This window comes from Corvus moneduloides, chromosome 2 (assembly GCF_009650955.1).
Source record: "Corvus moneduloides isolate bCorMon1 chromosome 2, bCorMon1.pri, whole genome shotgun sequence".
In the NCBI taxonomy this organism is placed as follows: domain Eukaryota; kingdom Metazoa; phylum Chordata; class Aves; order Passeriformes; family Corvidae; genus Corvus; species Corvus moneduloides.
Genome location: NC_045477.1, coordinates 26,061,275 through 26,083,283, shown reverse-complemented (window position 1 = coordinate 26,083,283; position 22,009 = coordinate 26,061,275). Strand labels below are relative to the sequence as shown.

At 50.8% G+C, this 22,009-nt stretch overlaps 2 protein-coding genes across 21 annotated transcripts in view; one reads left to right on the top strand and one right to left on the bottom strand.

Annotated features, from left to right (window-relative positions):
* BOC (BOC cell adhesion associated, oncogene regulated) overlaps positions 1-18,637 on the top strand; it is a 54,497-nt gene extending 35,860 nt beyond the window's left edge. For 5 of the 7 annotated variants that reach the window (XM_032098562.1, XM_032098561.1, XM_032098560.1 and 2 more), the window contains 16 exons: positions 3,605-3,751; positions 4,019-4,162; positions 4,577-4,870; positions 5,670-5,942; positions 6,484-6,785; positions 9,471-9,633; positions 10,519-10,629; positions 11,847-12,053; positions 12,869-13,050; positions 14,181-14,286; positions 14,472-14,594; positions 15,252-15,473; positions 15,878-16,104; positions 16,686-16,765; positions 17,402-17,595; positions 17,929-18,637. In XM_032098562.1, coding sequence (XP_031954453.1) covers positions 3,605-3,751; positions 4,019-4,162; positions 4,577-4,870; positions 5,670-5,942; positions 6,484-6,785; positions 9,471-9,633; positions 10,519-10,629; positions 11,847-12,053; positions 12,869-13,050; positions 14,181-14,286; positions 14,472-14,594; positions 15,252-15,473; positions 15,878-16,104; positions 16,686-16,765; positions 17,402-17,595; positions 17,929-18,113 — 2,960 coding nt within the window. In that variant the 3' untranslated portion in view covers positions 18,114-18,637. The remainder of the gene's footprint in view (positions 1-3,604; positions 3,752-4,018; positions 4,163-4,576; positions 4,871-5,669; positions 5,943-6,483; positions 6,786-9,470; positions 9,634-10,518; positions 10,630-11,846; positions 12,054-12,868; positions 13,051-14,180; positions 14,287-14,471; positions 14,595-15,251; positions 15,474-15,877; positions 16,105-16,685; positions 16,766-17,401; positions 17,596-17,928) is intronic. The other 2 variants (XM_032098564.1, XM_032098567.1) reach the window with 1 other exon arrangement.
* CFAP44 (cilia and flagella associated protein 44) overlaps positions 1,847-22,009 on the bottom strand; it is a 60,095-nt gene continuing 39,932 nt past the window's right edge. For 12 of the 14 annotated variants that reach the window (XM_032098546.1, XM_032098550.1, XM_032098549.1 and 9 more), the window contains 3 exons: positions 21,543-21,703; positions 20,627-20,761; positions 19,712-20,130 (listed from right to left, as the gene is read on the bottom strand). In XM_032098546.1, the coding sequence (XP_031954437.1) occupies positions 19,996-20,130; positions 20,627-20,761; positions 21,543-21,703 (431 nt within the window). In that variant the 3' untranslated portion in view covers positions 19,712-19,995. Of the gene's footprint in view, positions 3,965-19,711; positions 20,131-20,626; positions 20,785-21,542; positions 21,704-22,009 lie in introns of those variants that run through there. The other 2 variants (XM_032098548.1, XM_032098551.1) reach the window with 2 other exon arrangements.

Sequence of the window (22,009 nt, the reverse complement as noted above, 5' to 3'; positions counted from 1 at the left end):
ATTCATTTAATCGGGTCTGTCTCGCCTGCCTCGTTGCTTGGCCCCCAGCCCTGGGATTCAGCTGGTTTCCCTCCCCAGTGACAGCAGCACAGTTGGCTGCAGGGCTGACCCTCCCCGCACCCCACCTCGCCCCATCGCGCCTCGGAGCTGGCTGCAGATGGACACAAGCAATGGCCTTTGGTTGCACTCCCTCCTAAACAAAAAAAGGGGAAAAAAAGGGAAAAAAAAAAGCCCTGTTGTCCCAGCAGGGCTGGGATTGGCAGCGCTCAGTCTGCCTGTCCGCAGCACCTCCTGGACAATGGCTGGTAGATGAGGACTTGCTTCACTGTGGTCAGGCATGTCTTTTAAGGACAAGAACATGGGCTGGCACGCTGGGTGCTGCCATATGAGAAGGAAAACACAGCCAATGAGAAGGGATGTGGTTTCTCCCAGCTGCAGTGAATGTTAGACTCTGGTGCAAATTGCATGTTAGATGTGGGACCTGGCTGCTGCTGGCTGGGCAGCTGAAGGGGCAAGTGCTGCATATCCCCTGGCAAGTCCTGGCATGGACCCTCTCCTCCACCCCTCCCTGCCCTGCCCGGCCTGCTGGGGGGGAGCATATATGGTCCCTCCACAACTTGGGGGCAGCTTGTCTGAACCCCCCAGGGTGAAGCCGGTTGTCCCAGCTTGGCACTGCACCCTCTGTTTTGCTGTGCTGGGGCCAAATGCAACAGGATGTGTGTGGGGGAGCTTGTCCCATGCACAGAGGGGGACGGGGTGACCCTGACCACCCCTCACCACCTCTGGCTGACGCATCAGTGCTAAAGGATGGCTGTACATGCCCATACCAGTGGCGAGCAGGGCAGTTGAGATCGCCCGTGGCCAAAATCCACTGGCAAATAAATCAGTCTTGTTCTCTGTGGGGAAGCAGGAATTTAGGGGAGTAGTTTGGCAGGAAGCTCATACACTTGGCATATGAGAAAGTAGTTTGTCCCAGTTCTGCTGTTTTTCCCCTCTCTCCTGCCAGTTTCACTGTGCTTCTCCAGAGGCACCTGGTTCTTGCTCCCCCAGCCACCCCAGGATCCCTTTCCTCTGTTCCCTCCCCCTCTGTCCAGAGTTTCACTCCTTCATGCCTCGCTTCTGGGCTGAGGGGAAGCCAGGAAGAGCTGCAGGTCCTGCTCCCTATTGTGGGGCTGCAACACCCACAGCTGTGAGATGTGGGCTGAGCCACCATCTGGGGGGCTGCATGTGAGAGGTCCCCCTGTCTGCCCAGCCCACAGTCGTCCCAGGAGGTGCCCTGGTCATCATTTTCCATCTTCAAGATGGCTCTGCTGTGCCAGGACCTTGGGTCTGCTCTTTTTCCAGGCTCCTGGGCCCCTTCTTCTCTTCAGGGTGTGTGTGCATGTACACGTGCTCGTGTAAGTGTGTGTGTGCAGATCCCTGCCAGCATTGCTGGAGCCTGTGCCTTGGCTCTAAAATCTTAATTTGGCTGTGATGAATCCAGACCACCAAGGCGCACATTAATTTTCCTGATGCTCGTTTATATTTTGTTGATCGGAGAAACATGCGCAATGTGGGCAGGCAGACACTGAGCTTTTGCCACTTCTCCACCTCTTTCCATTTCTGTGGCTCTTACTATTTCATTCCTTGATCAAATATAAAAAGCAAAGAGGAGAAAATATCCATCATCATTCCCCTCCCCAGCAGTAACTTTCATTGGAGGAGGAGCGTGAGGTGCTGCCAGCTTTTCACAAGTTGAGTTAACTTTCATCTGGCTTTAATATCCAGTGGAAACATGGCTCCCCTCCTCAGCTTGTCTTAAAGGATTAATCACATTTCTGAAGTTCACCCATATTCCTTCTTTTTATTTTTTTTTTTTAATTGAACAATGCCAAGAAATTCCAGAAGTATTAAGCATGTTCATTGCAAATCATTTTTATGACATTGCAAAACCTCCCTTTCTTTTCAACCTCCTCCCCTTCCCTCAGATCTGGGCCCGGGACCGCTGGCTCCCCCAGCAGCCGCCCAACAGCCCCTCCGCACCGCGCTCAGGGAGGCTTTCTCAACGCCTTGCCAAGAGAGCTGGTTTTTATTTAAACTCCATAAAGGATCTTGCTTTAATCAGAAAGTCTGCTTGAGAAATTTCATGTCACTTTTCCATGACTGTGGGTGGGAGAAGCTTGGAGCCAGAGTTGTCTTTTGCTCTTGGAGCGCTGCTGCATTTCCCAGAGAACAAACCCCACATTTTTCTGCTGGCTGGGGCTGCCAAGGGAGGCTGCCTGCCGCCCGCCCGCCGCCAGCCCTCCTGCTTCCCCCGCTCCCCAAACTGCCCGAGGTCGCTGGTGCCACATCCTGCGATGGATTTCTAGGGGTGAGGGAGCTGTCGACAGCACGTGGCCATGCCGTGGCTGCAGATGCAACACATTGCCTTAGAGTGGGGTTTTGCAAAGGAAGTGTGGTCTCGTCCAGATTTAGTGGCATGCCACTCAGGAGATCTGTTAGCCCTGGGTCCTGGGAAGAGGCACCAACCTGAGCCTTGATGTGACAGCGTGACCTGCGACCAACTGCGGGATGTGCCATTGTCACTAGTGGTCGCCTGGGCTGGTGTACAGCATTGTAAAAATGCATGTGAGAGACTTTCTTCCTGGCACAAAACTTCCTCCCTCACACCACAGACTGTCTGAGACAAACTTCAAGCTTGCAGTGCCTCAGTAAGATTTGCCATCACACCCAGAGAGAATGGAAACCAGTTTTGTCTCTGGAAAGTTTTGTGGGGCCAGGTTGGCATGCTCCCTTGCCCTGCCAGATGTAGGGTTTTACTGCAGTCCTCTCCTCCTGCTTTACAAAAACAGGGAAAATAAAACAAAAAGCACTTCCTGTGCTTCCAGTCCTGCTGCCCACATCAGCCCAGCCAGGGCAGGAATCCCCAGCACAGCCTGGCAGGGGGATGTGGTGGGACAGGGTTTTCATAGATGCTTTAGGGAAGGAGCAGCTGTGCCATGTAGAAGAGGAGCTGGTTTTCCTCTCAAGTCCCTGTTCTTTTAACTGGAGCGTGGGCACTGCTTGGGCACATGTGAAGCATTGTGGTTAACCACAACTTTCAGCTGTGAGATATTTGATGGGAGCAAGAGTGCCCAGAGCACAGATGCCAATTTCTCAGGTGTTGGAGGAGCTCAGGGAGCATCACAAACTTTCTCCCACCTGGCATCTGTACTCTCTTGAAGCAGGCTGGGCTCTCTGAGTTACAACTACAAAGTCAGCTTCTCGGTAGCATGACAGCAGTGTGTGAAATAGCAGGAGGCAGAAGGACCTTTTTTGGCCTCCTTTCAGTGCTGCAGTAAGTTGGCTCATTTTTTACTCCCAGGCCAGGATTTTTCGCACCCGGTTTCCCAGCACTGGAGCAGGCGGTCTCTGCAGAAGCTGTGTTTTAAGTTACTCATTTTGTAGGAAGAAGGCGAAAAAAAATAAAAGTGTGAAAGCAGGCCAGTTTCCCTAGCTGCTGGGGTCAGAGCAGTCCTCTGCTGGCACCATGATGAAACAGCCCTGAGTCCATGGGGAGAGGATGAGCTGACACTGAGATGTCCAGCCAGCCACTGAGATGCCTTGTCCTTTGCTCTTTTTGCAGATCTCAAAGATTTCAAGTTTGATGGCCAGCACGTGATTGAGGTGGATGAAGGGAACACAGCCGTGATTGCCTGTGACCTGCCTGAAAGTCACCCCAAGGCTCAGGTCCGCTACAGTGTGAAGCAGGAGTGGCTGGAGGCCTCCCGAGGTGAGTGCACAGGGGTCTGTCCCGACAGGTTCCCTCACAGGACGCTCAGTTTCACCCTTCCTTACCAGCTGTCTCTGCCTGCTGCGTCCTCGTCCCTTTGCCACCTGTCTGAGCACAAGTTAGTTCAGGGTCCCTGGCGTGGTCTCCCTGATGTCCATGCTGCCTGGGACATCATGTGGTTTTTCTTCAGGACACTGCATGTCTTCCAGGAGGCTGGACAGGAACATATCTTGTGACCATGTGCCATCTTCTTTTCTCTCTCTACAGACAATTACCTTATTATGCCATCTGGGAACCTTCAGATTGTTAATGCCAGCCAAGAGGATGAGGGGACTTATAAATGTGCTGCCTACAACCCCGTGACACAGGAGGTGAAAACTTCAGTCTCCAGTGAGAGGCTCCGTGTGAGACGTAAGCCACTCTCCCTTCACTGCACATCTCCAGCTTTTGGAGCACAGACCAGTGCTATGGCAGCTGGTTTTCTGTGTGAACCATTACCAGTGCTGAGAAAACTCCTTTCCAGCAGCAGAAGGCCCCAGGGTCTGCTCCTGGAGTGCGTGTATGCAGCCCTGGCATTGCTGTGCTTCCTTAGGATTTGTTCTTGGTAGTGGGCAAGCAAAGGCCCTTAGCCCTTTGGCAAGGTGGCTTTGCTGTGTGTGTGAAACCCTTAGAGAATGTCCCTCTTGTCCTGCATTGCCATTTACCTGCCCCAGCACAGGGAAACAGTGTGCCCTACCACTAACCCTACCTACCCAATGCACAGGGTGCTCTCCCACCATCCACCTTCCTTCCCACCCATCTCCTTCCTCTCTCTCTCCTCCCCAGGCTCCACAGCAGAGGCAGCCCGGATAATCTACCCTCCTGAGGCTCAGACCATCATTGTCACCAAGGGCCAGAGCCTCATTCTGGAGTGTGTGGCCAGCGGGATCCCCCCACCGCGGGTCACCTGGGCCAAGGATGGCTCTGGCGTCTCTGCTTACAACAAGACGCGCTTCCTGCTCAGCAACCTCCTGATCGACCCCACAAGCGAGGAGGACTCGGGCACCTACAGCTGCACGGCTGACAATGGCGTTGGGGAGGCCGGAGCCGCCTTCATCTTCTACAACGTGCAGGTGTTTGGTGAGTGCTGCTGGAGCTGCTGTTTCAGAAAGGACTTGGACCCTCATCGCTGCTTTTAGGGGAAAAGACTAGCACCGATGCACTCTCCTCTTCCTGGACAAACCCTAATGTAATGCAAACCCCTGCTTGTGGTTCCAGTTTCCAGGAGACTAGACATTCTTTCTTGAGGGTAGTGGTTTCTCCTTCTTGGCTCCCTTGGATCCTCCCTTCCTCTGCAGAAGCTCTTCTCCTGTCATTTGTGGCACTGCTTTTGTTCTAATACTTTCTAGTGGAGGACTGGTTGCTTCTTAGACGTATTTGACATTGGCATAAGGAAGAGACATTGGAGTGCCTTGGTTTTTGTTCTGTTTTGTAGGGAAGCTCTCTATGGGGTGGAAAATGTAAGGGATACTACACCTTAGGTATTTCTACCATGCACACTTCCCCTTCTCACAGTTGTTAGGGAGACTAAGCCTGTGTTTCACAGATTGCATTTCATCAGGTGCCAGTGTGTTGTGGCACAAGCACAATCTTTGCAGAGTAGCATTTCAGCTCAGAAAAATGGGACTTGTAGATGTCTGATGTCATGTGAGGGGGCAGATGGCCTTGGACTACCTCTGTTTGCAGTTTGTGTGGATGCTGAAGGGGAGGAGCATTGAAGCAGACCCATGTGGGCCCCCACAAAGGAAGTGGGAGTTTAGGGTAGGAAAGGATCCATCACTCTGCTCTCATCCCTGCCAGAGAGGGAAGTGCAAAGCCATGACCATGCCATGCTCCCAGCCAAGTGGCACTCAGCAATCTGTGGTTTTTCCTCACACAGAACCCCCAGAGGTCACCGTGGAGCTGTCCCAGCAGATCATTCCCTGGGGCCAGAGCGCCAAGTTCACGTGCGAGGTGCGAGGGAACCCGCAGCCCTCGGTGATGTGGCTGCGCAACGCGGTGCCGCTGTCAGGCAGCCACCGGCTGCGGCTGTCACGCCGGGCGCTGCGGCTGCTCAGCGTGGGGCCCGAGGACGAGGGCATCTACCAGTGCATGGCCGAGAACGAGGTGGGCAGTGCCCAAGCCATGGTGCAGCTGAGGACAGCCCGCCCGGGTAAGCCACTCTCTCCAAACTCGTGGCTATTCAGTCACAGCCTAACACACAGAACAAGGACAGGGGAAGAAAGTTGGTGTGTTGCTCCTGCCTCCTGTTTAACCTATGCTGCGAGTGCTGTTCTGCCTGGGGTCTCCATATCTCCCTGTGGGAACACATGACAGCAGTTTCACTTCTAAGGGCAGGGCCATGTGTGCACGTTGGGCGATCGCTACACAAGAGACATGGGACATCTGGGTGTGGTGCCTCACCCCATGGCTTAGCTCTGCCTCTGAGCTTGCACTGAGCAAGAGCCTAAAAGCTGAATTCACCTGGGGTAAGAGAGGTACCACCTGATTCCTTGGACCCTGTTGAACTTACACAGAGTAAGAGGGACTTCAGAGAGGCAGGGAGCCCTGTGGTTTATAGCAGGGGAAGGAGGGATTGTTGCCAACACCTTTTTGAGTGGCACAGCAGGCAGCACCACACAAGGGGCTCACAGCTCTGCCTTCACTGCAGCCTGGGATGGGCATTTACCCTGCCATGACACCTTGTCTTCCAGGAGCTCCACTCAACCCTGGGCGAGATGCCCAGCTGGACTCGGCTCAACCTCCAACACCACCTTCCAGGGACAGTGCCTTAAAGCTGCTGCCCTTGGATAAAGCTAGACTGCCAAAGCCTGGAACAACCCCGCTAGCAGCATCTCCACAGTGTGCAGCCAACAAGGAGCTGGTGACTCCAGCCGAAGCCCCCATCATCCTCAGTTCTCCACGGACATCCAAGACAGACAGCTACGACCTCGTGTGGAGACCCCGGCCTGACAGCAGAGCGCCCATCCTCTATTACGTGGTGAAGCATCGCAAGGTATCACTGTTTTGCCCTGCTCCCATCTTCCCTCTGTGCCGTTCCCAGGCAGGCTGGTGGCCTCACCACACATTTGACACCTTGTGAGCAGGCGTGTTGGGGCAGGGGCACCCATCACTCACTGGTGGCACTGGTTAGTGGGACCTCCTGCGCTGCAGCTCAGCCTGTTGAGGTGTGATGAGTATAGGCTGTGAGAGGAGGTTTGCTGAGCTGTCCAGGAAGAGCCCAATGGCAGAGCCTGTCTGCTGAAGTATGCAGAAGGCACATGCACGCATTTTTCCGGTAGCTTCCACTTCCAATTCTCAGTTGTGTCCTTGCATAAGTAGGAAGTCCTGAGGGCAGGTTGCACGATGACTTGCTCTGGAATGCTTTTGTCTTGGCACAAGCCACGGGGACACCTCTGCCTTGACCGGCTTGGGCTGCAGGACACAGAGCAGCAGCCTCTCCACTGCATGTGCCTGCCCTGCCCAGCAGCACTGAAGTGCTCATGCTCAGTGAGTGTGAGGAGCCAGCAGAGAGTTGCCATAGCCATGCTAAATCCTCTGGGAAGGTCCTTATCCACTGGTTTTATTCTAGAAGCTGGAAGGCAGTGCACTGTTGGGTACATCTCTTGCAGGTGGCACAATCTAAGCACATGGTGTATGGCTGAGTCCTGCTGGGGCCCAAGGGCTCCTCCCTCTGGGGTGCTTCACAGCACCGTGGGCACAGTGCGGGCACAGCTGTAGCCCAGCAGTTTCTTTAAATGGCGAAGCATTGTCGATGGAAAAATTCTGCTTTTGAGGTCTAAGGTATCTCTTTCCATTTTGCTGGAGATAAATGAGAAAAAAGAGCTTGAATTTATTTGTCTGCTGCTTTTCTTTCCTTTGAGTAGGCAGGGAGTTGCAGTAGAGAGGCAGGTGTTTGAGTATATTCCAAAAACTTGCTAGAGCACATGTTTGGGATTCACAGCCACTGCAAGGCACTATTTTCACGTACATGTGAATATATGTATCTATTTTCCTGGAACTGTGTGATTTTGTGAAAATACAGTGTAACAGAAGACTGTTACAATCCTTGATTTCTTTCTAAACAAAACTTAAGATGAGGATTTCAGCTAACCATCTCTGTAAAGAGCCCTTTAAAACAAAGGCAGAAGATGCCAGCACAGGAACACAATAGGGCGAGCTTAAATAAAAAACAAAGATGCCAAAAGCATCCCCAGACTATTGGCTCTGGTTGTCTGCCAAGAAGAGATTTATTCCCCAATGGTGTATCATGTAACTACCAATTCTGCTTGCGATCTGAACTCACAGCCTTGGAGTTTGTCCATATTTGTTTTGTTTTTCAGCGCTTCACCTGGAAGGGGCCGTGGGGCAGTGAAGGTCACCGTGGGTCACTGCAGTTTGCAGTAATATGTTTTCAGTGTAGTCCAAATTCTCAGCTGGAGACTCTTTCTTGGGATGCTTAAGGATTGTGTGGAATGGAATTAGTCCCAATAACCCTTAAACTTGTTTAGAAAGAGTCTCTTTCTATCCAAGATCCTTAGGATCAAGTTATATAATGATCTGGTTTTGACACTTCTGACTGGAAAAGCATGTGTGTGGAGAGGGAAGGAATCAATTCAGCGACAAAAGAAAAGGCTCTTTGTGTAGAAGATGGCTGTAAGGAAAGTTAGACCTACTAACAGGAGACCTACATTTGTACTGGGCAAGGTTCTGCTTCTTCTCTAGAAAATACCTATGAATGTCTCTTTTTACCCTGTTCATACACTGCCCCTAAACTCTCAGCAGCCTGCAAGCAATCAGATGCCATGCAGAACTTACTTTTTTTTCTTAAGAGTTTCTCTTTTTCTTTCCTGGATATTAGCAGCCTTTAGGGCTCCCCTCCCTGGCCTCACAATTTTGCAGGCTCAGGAATAAAAATAAAACGAGGCAGGCATTAATCAGTCAGTGTCAAACGCTTGGAGAAGATGAATGATACAGCAGAGTCTTGGCATTTCCGTTCTGTTGCGTTGCCTGCATTACTAATGCTCCTTTCGGCACCGGGTCACTTCAGTGTCCTGCCTATTTGCCTGCAAAAATATTATCTTTGCAGCTGGGGAGAAGGAGGAAGGTCCCACCTTCCCTCCCCCTCTGCATGGGGCATCAGGGTAGCACCAAAAAACAAACTGTGTTTCCAAGCCTTTCTGAGGGCTGTGGCCATACATGGTCTCCTCCCTGCAGAAACTTGTGCTCCAGCATTATGGTTCTTCATTTCAGCCCCAAAGTGCCAGGGGTGAGGCTGGATAAAACTCAGTAAAACAAACTTCTGTCTGGGTACCTCATCCCATGTAAATGGCCAGCATCTAAATGAGCAGCTCAGCAGCTGGGCTGCAGGACAGGTTTGGCTCCTAAAGCAGCTCAGTCCTGTGGCTAATGCTGCATCTTGAGGGGCACACCCACTCCAGAGACTTACACACATTGAGGTGTGGTGGTATCAGAGGGACCCAGAGGACAGAACAGGGCTGACTGAACCCTGGGGTCAAGAAAACACTCTGGGGCTTAGGTGACTTGTCCTGCTTATACCTGAATTGCTTGCTGCAATTCCTTTGCAGAGAGGGAAGGTAGACGTGATTAGTACACAGCTTACTAATAAAGCTTCTGAGCTCAGTGCCCACAAGAAGCCCAGCCTGCCCCCAGCTCTGCAACGCCTGCATTGGTCTCTCAGCAGGTCACCAACGCCTCGGACAGCTGGGCAGTGAGGGATGTCCCAGCCTCGCAGCACCGCCTGACCCTCACCAGGCTGGACCCTGGGAGCCTCTACGAGGTGGAGATGGCTGCTCACAACTGTGCCGGCGAGGGACAGACGGCCATGGTCACCTTCCGCACCGGTAAAGGGCAAACCTTCCCCTGGGTTCCCCTCTGCTCTGAGTCGGGGGGGGGCCTCTGAAACATCCTGTCCCAGCCCTGAGCACAAGGCACCAGCCTAAGGACAATGGGTGTGTTTCTGCTCTGGAAACCCATCTGCCCTCAGTTTAGAGCAACTGTCAGAAGGGACAGTGGAGGGTAGGAGGGGGAAAATTCCAACCCATCCTCTATGTGGGTTGGAACGAGCCCCTTCTTCCCTTGGTGTTGCAGTTGAACACTTGCAGAACCGTAGAAAATGGGTCTATCATAAATGTCAAGAGGTTGTTTAATCCATCCTCTGCCTGGAGACAGGATCACCCTGGGGAGGTTTCCCATCAGGTGTTCATCTTAGCTGTCTCTGAAAGCCTCTCCTGCACTGAAGGAAACTCCAAGCCTTCCCACGCGGTCTGCTGGGTGCTGAGCTGTCTTTGCCAATAAAAGGATGTTCCAAACATCTATGCTAAGTGCCCCTGTCCCCTGGCTGGTTTTCATTTCTCCAGAAGGTGTGGGGAATGGCGTTCCCTTCATAGCACCCTTCCCCATGGTGTTGAGCTTGCTCACATCTCCCCCCAGGCTCCTGTCTTGTGATAATCACTACCTTCTCAGGCAGAATCTAGCAACATTTCAAGAAAACCAATATAAGTTGTGGAAAATTAAATATGAAGGGGATCTATTAACAAATCTGCCCCTTTAGCTTTAGTTCCTGCCAGCAGGCTGAGTGCTTTGAGCCCCTAGGGCTGTTAGAATCCAGGAAGTACTTACCTCCGCATCCTGTCTGGGAATATTTGCTTTCCTCATCACAGCACAAGCTAGTTCAGAGAGCGCATCTCTGCTCTCTTTTACTGATGCCACCTCTCCCTTCTGCACAGGCCGGCGCCCAAAACCAGAGATTGTTGCCAGCAAAGAGCAGCAGATCCAGAGGGATGACCCAGGCACGAGCACTCAGAGCAGTAACCAGGCCGACAACAGCCGTCTGTCCCGTAAGGCCCTCCCTGAACTGGCAGCAGCGAGGGTGAAGGGTGCTGGGTCTCTTATGGGTGGCAGTGGCCAGGCCATGCTGGGGTTGAAGTCTCTGCTGGGTAAATCAAGACTGCAATGCTAGATGGGTGGTTTCTAGTTCCTGACAAGGAGAGGTCCTTGTGGGACACCCCTGCTACTGCCCTTGGCAGACAGTCAGTTCTGGAGAGCAGGCAAATCCCACTGCCTGGCCCCACCTTTAATGCAAGGACTTCTCAGCAACGCTCTGCCTCTTGCTGAGTTCCACACGGAGGGTTCGGAAAGCCTTGTCTTGGAGTCTGTATGTGTGGGCACAGGAACAACAAACTCTGCTGCACCAAGGGTGCTGATGGAATGTGAGGGAGGAATGGGGACCAAGTCCCTGCATGTCCTGGCATCCTCCTCTCTCAGCCAAGCCCTGGCAAGGGGCAATTAGTTCTCATTATAGGGGTGCAGAGTGCTCCATTTGGGTATCTTGCTGCACTGGAGAAACATCAGATCCTTACTGGTCAATCCAATTTGTTGTTTCCGACCTTGTCTCTATCATTACTATTGCCATTATCATTTCTCTGAAATTCTCTCCTTCAATCCTAATCCTCCTGTGAAGTCCCATCCTTCAGTCTGCCCCATACTCATTCATTTGTTGCCTTTATTTTCATATCCATAGCTCCGTTCATCTCTTTCCCTCCCATCTTTTGACTGTTTTCCTGTCAAGTTGCATTTCCACAGTTCAGAACTTTTCCTTATTTCCTTCCCAGCTGTTTCTTCTCAATCTCTTCTGTTTCCATCTCCTACACTTGGCTGTCCCCAGCATCACTCTCGCCCTGCTCACAGCTTCCACATCACCCAGGCTTTTTGCTCCATCTCCAGCCCTGCATCCACCCCTCTCACTGCTCTCCCTCCCATGATGGGTGATCACACCTCAAACCTTGTCTTGTCTTACTTGAGCTGGGAGTGGAAAAGGAGCAGGATGCAAGCAGGAGTAAAAGGTGCTTGCGGGCACAAACTGAAAGGAGTGAGGATTTAGGGGTGCCAGCTCTAATGAAGACACAGAAGGAAGAGAGCATTCAAGATTTACAGAGCATGTGGGTGGGTGCAGTGCAGGTAGTCCTTCGCCCACATACCTCTGAGCTACTGGATCCTCCGGACAGGTTGGGCAGAATACGTTTCACGTCCTGATCTCCTTCTGGGTCCCTTGCAGCTCCAGAGGCACCGGACCGTCCAACCATCTCCATGGCATCAGAGACATCTGTGTACGTGACCTGGATCCCCCGAGGGAATGGCGGGTTCCCCATCCAGTCTTTCCGTGTGGAGTATAAGAAATTGAAGAAGTTGGGAGACTGGGTCCTGGCCACCAGTGACATTCCTCCCTCTCGCCTCTCTGTGGAAATCCCAGGCCTGGAGAAAGGTAGGCAGGTGCTCTCCTCCCTGCTTCCTGGAGGTCTGGAGGAAAGCTGCAGGGTCCCTGGAGGATGGTTAACCATCTGTCACATCCTGCTCAGCCCTGGCATGTGTGATCAAAACAAAGCTTCCCTGACTCCCACCTTAGGTGCGTGGGGAAAAAGCTGTAGATGCTTCTCCAGTTTCTCCAGCTGCAAAGACCAGCATAGGTTTGACCTCCCCTGGGGAGGCTCAGGCATGCTTCTCTGTATTACAGGATACAGTTACTAAAGGCATTTGGTTTTGCTGTTTACCAGACAGGACAAAACTTTCCTTAGCCACAGGCAAGACAGATGGGCACACAAATCCCATTGCACTTTACATGAGAAAAGATCTTATCACTGAGCTGGACAGCTTAAAAGGGGAACATAACTACCCCAAACTAAAGACCAATAAAATGAAATTTGGGTAAAAATAACTTAAGCTTTGAACTGACGTTTATGTACTTAATTCCCATGGAGTAGAGGAAGAATGCCTTTCCATACCTGCTTTCAGGTCAGGATATCCTTTCAGGCATTTCTTAACCCCCTACACACCTTCCAAAACTGCTATCTGACCTTTGGACCATCCAGACAGGAATTGGGGAAGGTAAATAAAAGCAGGCTCCACCTAGGACATAGCTGAAATGTGGCCGTTCGGTGTTTGTACTTCCATGACAAACTCCCTGTAGGCTCTCTGCTTTCTGGAGATGTAGCCCCTCTTCATGCTCAGGGCCGTGCTGACAGTAGAAATCTTGGAAGACTCCAATCCCTGCAACGCTTTTACTTTGCATTTTCCCCATAGGCACATCCTATAAGTTCCGTGTGCGGGCGCTGAACATCCTGGGAGAGAGCGAGCCCAGCGCGGCGTCCCGGCCGTATGTGGTGTCCGGCTACAGCAACCGCGTCTACGAGCGCCCCGTGGCCGGGCCCTACATCACCTTCACGGACGCTATCAACGAGACCACCATCATGCTCAAGTGGATGGTAAGGTTTGTAGGGGTGGGGAGCACTGCAGGGGCAGGAACCAGGTGTGTGGGTGCTCCTTGCCCACTTACACCTCCTCCAGGTTACCACACTGGAGCCTGCCACCAGCACAAATGGAGCTGGGATACAAAAGCTGTCTCTGCCAAAGGACGACTGGGCTTGGAACACATAGAAGGGCGGGAAGTCAGAGAGCCTAGGAAACCCTTTCCATCTGAATCTAACATTGCATACAGGAAGATTTCAGTGGGTAACCTTGGGGTCTTGACCATTTTGTTCAACAAGCACAGTTCAGTAATGCATGGGGTGGCTGCTTGCTCTCCTGGCCACATTCCTGGAATTCATTAGCACCGTTCTCTGTCCTAATATTTTCCAGCAGATACGTTCTTCACATTCATTTGCTGGGTAACAATCCTAAATGCTGATAATCATTTACAGCAGTCCACTCCAAAGGATTTTTAGGAGTGTGTAGGATCTTCTGGATCACAAGCCCAGATCCAAGTGTTTTCAGCAGCTTAGAGTTTATTTGGAGGGATGCTTTGCTCTCCTCTCCTAGCTGCTTCTAGCCAGAAATTGCCACAAGGCAGGGTGGGCACTGCTGTTCATTTAAACTCAAGCAGTACCTTGATAAAATACTGGGTGAAAGACAGCAAGAACACACAGAGCTGGGACAGTACTGCCCTGGGTGTGGGGGAGGAAGAGAGCTGTCTTCAGAAACACAAGGCTCCTGCAGTGACCAGTTCATGGCAAACCTAGTTGGTCTGGAAGCCACGAGCCTACCGGAGTCAAGGTGATGGTGTGCTTGCCCATGCCCAGCTGAGTCACTGTTGTTGAGGAGTTTTTTTTCTCTGAGTCATTGGCTGTGGCTGCTGTGAGAGGTAGCAGAGCTTGGAGTGACAGGCCCAGATTCACAGCTTGTCTGTTACCTGAGAGAAGCAAAGCTTGAGAGTAGAAAGTAGCACTCAGCTTTTGCAGGGAAGCCCTTATTGTGCAAACCAGTGGCAACATGAGGAAGATCCCTCTGCTAGGTTTTGTTCCTGTCCCATCCCATTTATCCCACCTGCTCCTCACCTAGTACAATACAGAGCATTGACATCTCTGCTAATTTCTGCTCTCCCTCCCATTCTCTGCAGTACATCCCAGCCAGCAACAACAACACTCCCATCCATGGATTTTACATCTACTACCGCCCCACTGACAGTGACAATGACAGTGACTACAAGAAGGACGTGGTGGAAGGTAGGAGAAGTTGAGAGACTGGTCCCAGCCACTGGTTCCTACTGGAAGACAGCACAGCCAAAAGGAGCCCTGTGCACAAAAGGCAGCAGCTGTCCAGGCTACATTACCTGGCACTGCTGCAGAGCTGGGCCAGCTGCCTGTTCCCTGAGGAAGCTACGAGCTCCCTGTGCTTGTTCCCTCCTCAGGAGATCGGTACTGGCACTCCATCAGCCACCTGCAGCCAGAGACCTCGTATGACATTAAGATGCAGTGCTTCAACGAGGGAGGCGAAAGCGAGTTCAGCAACGTGATGATCTGTGAAACCAAAGGTAAGCGGCTTCCCCGGGCAGCTCTGGGAGCAGAGCCTGCTGCCTTCCCTGCCTGCAGCTGTCAGAGCACAGCTGGGCAGGAACCATCCCTGCCTGGCAGTGCGTCACCCAAGCTCCAGCGAAGTGGTGGAGGCAGCGCTGGGGAGAAGAGAGACACAGGCTCATCCATGCCGTTGATCAGTATGTGACCTATCTGTGTACTTAGCCTTGTGCGGAGTCCATCGCTGCCCCTCAGAGTAGCAGTTTCACCTTTTGTTTTCCTATCACATAGGTAGCGACTGGAAGCAGAAGGGCTAACTTCCCCTTGCTGTGCTGAACTCCGGTGTTGTGTTAGAAGCAGGCCCCATGTTGTCTTCCAAGCAGCTGCACTGTCATGACAGGAACAGCATTAAGTCCAAGTGTGTGCTTTGGAGAAGCTCTTTTGGTTTTGCTTTTGCTTGAGCAGTCCAAGAGCAGATCTGGCAGAGCTGTGAGCCAAGCACAGAGGCCTTGTCTGTACTGCCGTATGCATCAGCCTAGGAATCCTGTCATCCAGGAGTGCTTCTTTAAAGCCACCATAGATCTCTGGCCACTCCACAGCAGTGTAAACGTTCCTGGATTGGGCTGCTATGCCATCTGCCATGTCTCTGTCTAATGTTCTCTCTCTTCTTTCCACAGCTCGGAAGTCTCTTGGTCTGCCAGGTCGTCTTCCACCCGCCACAGTGCCCCCTCAGCAGCGTCCTCCACTCAGTGGTGGGCACAGTGGCCTGGGGACAGGAGCCATGGTGGCCCGTTCCAGCGACTTGCCGTACTTGATTGTAGGCGTTGTGCTGGGCTCCATTGTACTCCTCATCGTAGCTTTCATCCCCTTTTGCCTTTGGAGAGCTTGGTCCAAGCAGAGTAAGGGTTGTTTCTTGAGGGCTGATTTACAGGATGTGGTTTGCCTGTGGATTAAATCTGACCCTGGGTATAGTTGCATCAAACACCCAAAATGTGAGGGAATTGTGGGAAGCAGGGAAGGGGTGGGTCGAGGGCAAATCTCAGATGGAACCCCATAAAGACAAAGGCCACTGTTCGTCTCCTGTCCTGCTTGCCTTGTTGCAAAGGAACCTCTGGGACTAGGGGCAAAGGGGCACTACATTTGCAGCTGTGTAGGGCCCCTTTCTGCCATTTGTCTCCAAGAATACTTTGCGTGCCAAAATAGCTGCCTGATAGGACAGCCTAACCCTATACAAGCTGAGCTTCAACAAGCTTCACTTTACCTCTCATTTTTGCCTCAGACTTTCTTTCCCTTGCCTCTGCAGAGCAAACCATCGACATGAGCTTCCCGGGAGCTGGGCTGCTGGTGTCATCCTGCCAGTACACCATGGTGCCTCTGAGAGGCATCTCTGCTCCTCGTGCCAGCGGACATCCCTTTGTTAATGGGCAGCCCTATGCCAGCAGGGCACATCTGAATGGCATCTGCCCCTCTGCAGGAGTGGGGTATGCAAGCACTAAGCCCCGAGATTACAGCCCTGATGAAGTGCCACAGGTGAGTCCACACCTGGGATCAAGAGCTGGTTTGTCATGAGCTGGAGGCCACACTTGCAGTGAGAGGACTTCTCCAGATGTGGCTGGCACACTTTGCAGCATGTAGAAGTGGCAAGACTGCCTTCCCAAAAGAGGTTTCCCCTTTGCACTGAAGTCTGAGACATGGGGGGAACAGGAAGGTCTCCAAAACACTGCTGAAGGGGTAGTTTCTTGGGCCAGTGGCTCTAAGTATGGAGGAGGCAGTGAGAAAAGGCTACTCTGATGGGAACAGTTCCTGTTTCCCCTGAGCAAAGCTCAACAGGGACTGACAGTGCTGAGAACTCTGTAAAGGGTAACAGGCAGTGCCAGAGCTGAGACTATAAATTGCTTATCCCCCACTGATTGAGCAGTAAGTGTGCAGTGAGCTTTTCAGTGCTCAGTTCCACTGCCCTCAGAAACAAAAGAAACAATTTCAGCTTTTTCTGCCTTCTCCTGTAAGAGTTTCAGCAGTGTGCCCCAGGGCTCTGACTCACAGATCAGCACCTGCTTCTTAATGCTGCCATGTGCCATTGCTCTGCTAAGAATCCTTCTCTCTCCTTCCAGTCACACGAGGAGACCAACGCCTTGCTGCAGGCAAGAGTGCTGCAGAATGGGAGTGCCCAGCAAGACTACCAGCCCTCCAGGTTAGAACTGGTGTGTGGAGAGGGAGGGTGCAACTCCACTGGGACCCACAAGACTACATGCTCACAAAAGCCTGCCCTCAATACACTCCCATCCGTCCCAGCTCTCTTGGGAAACAAATCCATGCTCCAGCACTAAGCTGCCTTAGTCTAAATTCTCTTCGCACAACTCATTCCTCTGAGGATTTCAGGAAGGAATAATTTAATTGTAGAGATGACCAAGACCTACTCCACTCTGTCCCCTTTTCCTTCTCCTGTTCCTAAGTGGGAGATTTAAAAGGAGGATGAGAGAAGCAAACATCTGAGATTGATGGTGATAAACAACTGCTCCAGACTCTGCCTGGTGTCCAGCTGTGAGTGCTTTGTGTCTCTCTGTTCAGACATCTTCCGTACCATGCTCCCTGTGAGGCACTACTCCTCCCAGCTCCTGTGGCACTCACCAGCTGTTGGATCATGGATACCAGGTCCCACATCACCTCATTCCCCTCCCACAAGTACATCCCAATTTCTGCTCTTCCCCTCATCTAGGAATGTTCTGTGTCATAGCATTGATGAGCTGGCTGAGACATGACACAAGTAATATCTTTCAAGGAGGAAAGATCTGTTAACAGCACTGAACCTCTTTGCCTGCTTCCCCAGATTGCCCAGCTCCAGAACAGAAGACAGCTCTTTCCTCTACAGTCTCCCAGATGACTCCACTCACCAGCTTCTTCAGCCACAAGATGACTGTCCTCACCTTCAAGAGCACTTTGTTGGCCTCCATCATCCAGTGATGGGAAGCAAAGTGGGAGGCCCTAGCCTGGATGCTCGACGGGATACCCTCTTCCACCAAGGTCAGTAGTTTGGAAAACTCCATGCCTCCTTCATCTCATCACTTTAGGCTGATCTTGAAGGGAAATCTCACTGCAGAGCCTTTCTGATGGCTCATATTCAAATGCTGTGAATCATCTCCCTAAGGCCTGATCCACTGATGCACCCCTGTAGTTCAGATCAAACTTGTTTTGCATAATCATGGCATCACATTCCCACATGGACTTTCAGAATGCAGATCTTCCTCTTTGATCAGACTACCCCTCCTCAAAAAGTGAGCTGTTCACTAGAAGCCTCCCTCAGCATCTCTCATTCCAGTGTGCATTGTAATCACTTCTTGCTCCTTTCCCCCTCAGGAAGCCCTTGCTGCTTAGGCCTAGTGCCTGTTGAAGAGGTAGAAAGACTAGATTACTGCCAGTCCAGAGGAGATCTCCATGTCCAGAATCCGGTGATCTCATCTTTGGGTCAGGACCTACCAAGACATCTGAACAGCAGCCCTCCACCACTGAGACCCTTAGAGACTCATCCTCCCACCAGCTAGGGACCAAGCTGCCTTTTGCAAAAGACTTATTCTAAAGAGAAAAAGAGAAAGGGTATTTATTTTTGTATAACACCCCTATTTATATATTTATGCACTTGTATATAGATGTATATGTGCCTTTTGTAATGGTATGGAGACAGAAGGCATCCTCAGCAAGGTCACAGGAGGACCCAGGAAACAAGGCAGCAGCTCTCGGTGGCACCTGCTGTCCATCAGAGCACACAATGGAAAACAGCTGGACAAGAGACACTGCAGGACATGGATCCAAACAGAGCTGCCACCACTAAGATCCAGCACCCTCTTGCAGTGAGGGCTTCACAAGAGATAATGCTGTCACAAAGGCCTTTTCCTCTCCCCCACAGGAAGGTTTGTTCCAGGAACACACTCCTGTGAATGGACTGGAGTTATGCACTCTGCCTGATCAACTTAAACAACCTTTCACATACACGCCATCTGCAGCCGCCTATCTGTAAAGACAAACCCACGCTTTAACATCTAAAATAAAGGCTTTAGTCTTTGCTGTGCCTGGCTCTATGCTAATTCCTCACACAGAATGAGCCTTCTCTTTTTTACCTGCAGACATACAGCAAGCAGGACACCTGGGGAAAGGTGACATTTTCCTGCAGTTAGAGTTTTCCAAATAGTCACTGGTGATATTTAGTCTGAGCTCTTCTTGTTTCCTGTCTCCAGCTGAGTCTCTGGTTACCCAGCTGGCAGTGTATGTCTTGTGCCCTTGGTTAGGCCAGGGGTTCGTGCCAGACAGCCCCTCGCCTGGGGCTCCAGCCATTTCCCACCACCCAGGGCACAACCTGCAGCTGCACAAGAGCTCCCTGCACCAGGGGTGTTGCTCAGCAGGGACCCCCTGTAAAGGCAGGCTGCACAAGCCCCAGTCACACGCTTGTGCTGGGACCAGCAGGAAGTTCTTGTGCCTGGCTAGAATATGGCTAGAGCCCAGCTGAGCATACACCAGACAGAGACGCAAAGACCAGTGGCAAAAGGTGGGCAGTGGGGAGGACCAGCAAGAGCAGCTGCAGGTTGTTTAATTTGTTCAACTAAAAATTAGCACCTCAGAAGCCTTGCACTGGAAGAACACAACCCCTCCACCCTGGGGCTGAAGGAAGGTAAGTGCTGTAAATGATCATATGCTGCCACCACACCAAATAAGAGAGGCAAAAAAAGAGTAACACCTGAAAACACACAGAGCTTGGCCCTCTCTCACTCATCAGGCATATGCAAGCCAGTGGAGTTACAGGCTGACTTTGCATTGTTACACCCTCCTCCTGCTAGGTAAATTGCTACGTCCTGCCCTGAGGACAAAGGCCCCTTTGCTTTCTCCAGGCAAGTAGCACCACCCTTGACTCTAGCCCAGGTAGCAGAGCAGGGCCATCGCTGCTCAGCAGTAACAAATGCTCACTTGAGGCAGACCTCTTCTACCATTCTTGAGAACAAGGTACCAAAGCGGTATTTGCCCCTGTGAAACTTCAAATCAGCTTTCCACAGCCACTTGTTTGAAGAGTAGACACAGACATAATGCACGCGCAGACACAATGCACACACAGACACACACAGGGCACCTTGTCCAGTGTAAGCCTCTGCAATGGACTGATAGCAGTATTTAGTAGTTTTATTTGCAATTTTTTATTCCCTATCAGTTGCTACAGTCGTATTTTGATAGAAAAAACAAATATAACCCTTTACAACTAAACCCCTGTATAGCCAAAACAATTTTGCACTTCCAGGCATGACTGCTGCCAGAGTTAATTGTAAGAGTGACAAGGATTGTTAGGTAGCATTTCTGAACAGGGAGTTGGAGTCTCAGAGTCCTGTGGTAAAGGTTGTAGAAAGAGGCACCCACCTTTTCTGCTAAGGGAAGAGAGTTCTTTCACTTCCTCTCTATTCTGACCCGCTTGATTTCCTCTCTCAGAAAGACCACGTCACGAGTCGTGTGTATGAGCCGTGACTCCAGCCTGGCTCTCTCTTTGATGTCAGTAGTTTGGGAGTCCTGAAAATCTCTGCCCTGTATAGAGAAGAAAAAAATGGCTCCTATAAAACATGGAGAATGAACAGTAGAAATTCATTTCAAGCAGGGAAAGTGAAGCTTTGCAAGAAGCAGGACAGCTCCATGACTCCTCCACTCCTTAGTCAGAACTACATGAAAGTCAGAGTGAAGGTTCACAGACTTACTCCCTAGAAGAGAGCAATAAATCCACTTTCCATTGTAATGCTTTGCTAAACGACCGTTTCCATGTAACAAAGGAATATTTCTTTAATTCCTGCAAGACATATTTTAATTAGAAGTAAGATGAGTTTGTTTCAGTCTTAGAAAGCAGCTAAGTAAGAAATTGCAGAGTTGCTAAGGTATGGAGCAGCCACTCAGCCTGTCCCACTCATAGCCCAAACTGCTGACTGCAGAGCAGGATGTGAGACCAGGGAGCTGGTGAGGGCCAGATGATCCCTTACCCATTTCTGAACAGTCCCAAACCTGCAAGCATTGCAGTGGCTAAAAGACTCACCAGATCAGTCGTCAGCGATTCCAGCTCAGTTTCAAGCTGATGCTTTTCACGGCAAAACTTGTTCAGCTGGTGCAGCTTGCTGGTGTTTTCCCTTGTCAGCTTTGTTAGCTGATGCTGCAGGACTACAATTCTTTTCTAGAAAGATGTAAAAAGTTGATCTGGGATGAGAGAGGACAAAGAGTGTGGAGTGGGAAAGAAGTGCTAGGCACAACGTAAATGTCAAAAAAGACAGGTAAACAACAGACTTATCCTACACACACCACCTGATCTCACAGTACCTTTAGTGCAATGTCATCTTCTTGTTTTTAACCTATATATATATACTGCAAATGCCTAAGTAAGTAAAGCAGTTAAGCAAAAAGTAGGGGAAAAAGAAAGCCATTAGGTACATAGTACTTCTGTACCCTCCTGTGCTTTTCTGTAAGGGCAGCATAAGCGTGTTGCCTGCTTGCACCACAGTAGCTGAGCCTTAGGCCCCCTCAAATGGAGACATGAACTTTCAGACTGCACAGACTGGCACTCCAGGCATGAGCCGGAACCTGCCCTGTACTCAGTTTGTCACCAAAGGCACTGGGAGAAGGCAGTAGGTGCCTAATGCCACCCGAGAACCAGAGAAAAGCATTCTGCAAGAGCTTCTCATAGGGAATGAAGTAGGACGATGAGGTTTTGGAAAGCGAAACAAAGAGATCAACTACTTCCATGAAAAATAGGATGTGCATCAGCAACTGGAGCAGAGGTAGGAATGATGATGGGAAATTGGAGTTGAACATTATGGTCTATTAATGACAAGTGAAAAAAAAAAAATCAAACATGAGCACGTTCACAAAAGATTTTAGTGTAACTATTCAGCCCCCAGGGAAATGAAGCCATAATGGATCATCATAACACACGTCTTCCTCCTCTTCCTGCTGCTTACCTCCCATTCTCTGAGCTCCACAAAATGCTCATATTCTTTCTCCATTATTCTCACTTTCATCTTCTCCATGGGTATGTTAACAGAGTGTGCTTGAACTGCTTCAAAATCAACCAGCCGACCAAATTTCTCCATCATCAGATGATTGCACCTCTCCTCCAGTCCTAACATGGCACAAATGGCAGCACTGTCATTCATTTCTTAATAAGAATTTCTGCCTTACCCCAGCTTTTTGTGTGAGCTCTTTGGTATTTGCTCTGTAAAAAATAATTCACACAAAACCACACAGAGCTCACAGCTAAGTAATGCCATTTGTCCTTGCCCATGATCCCGCCTGTGTTGTCACTAAGCCACACTCTAAGCCAGTCCTAGTAAGGCACTCCCACACCACAGGCTGTACAGGGCCTCTGCAAGTCTGGTGGTGCTAGACACAGCTTTGGGTTTGGCTCTTGGGAAAGTGTTTTGAATAG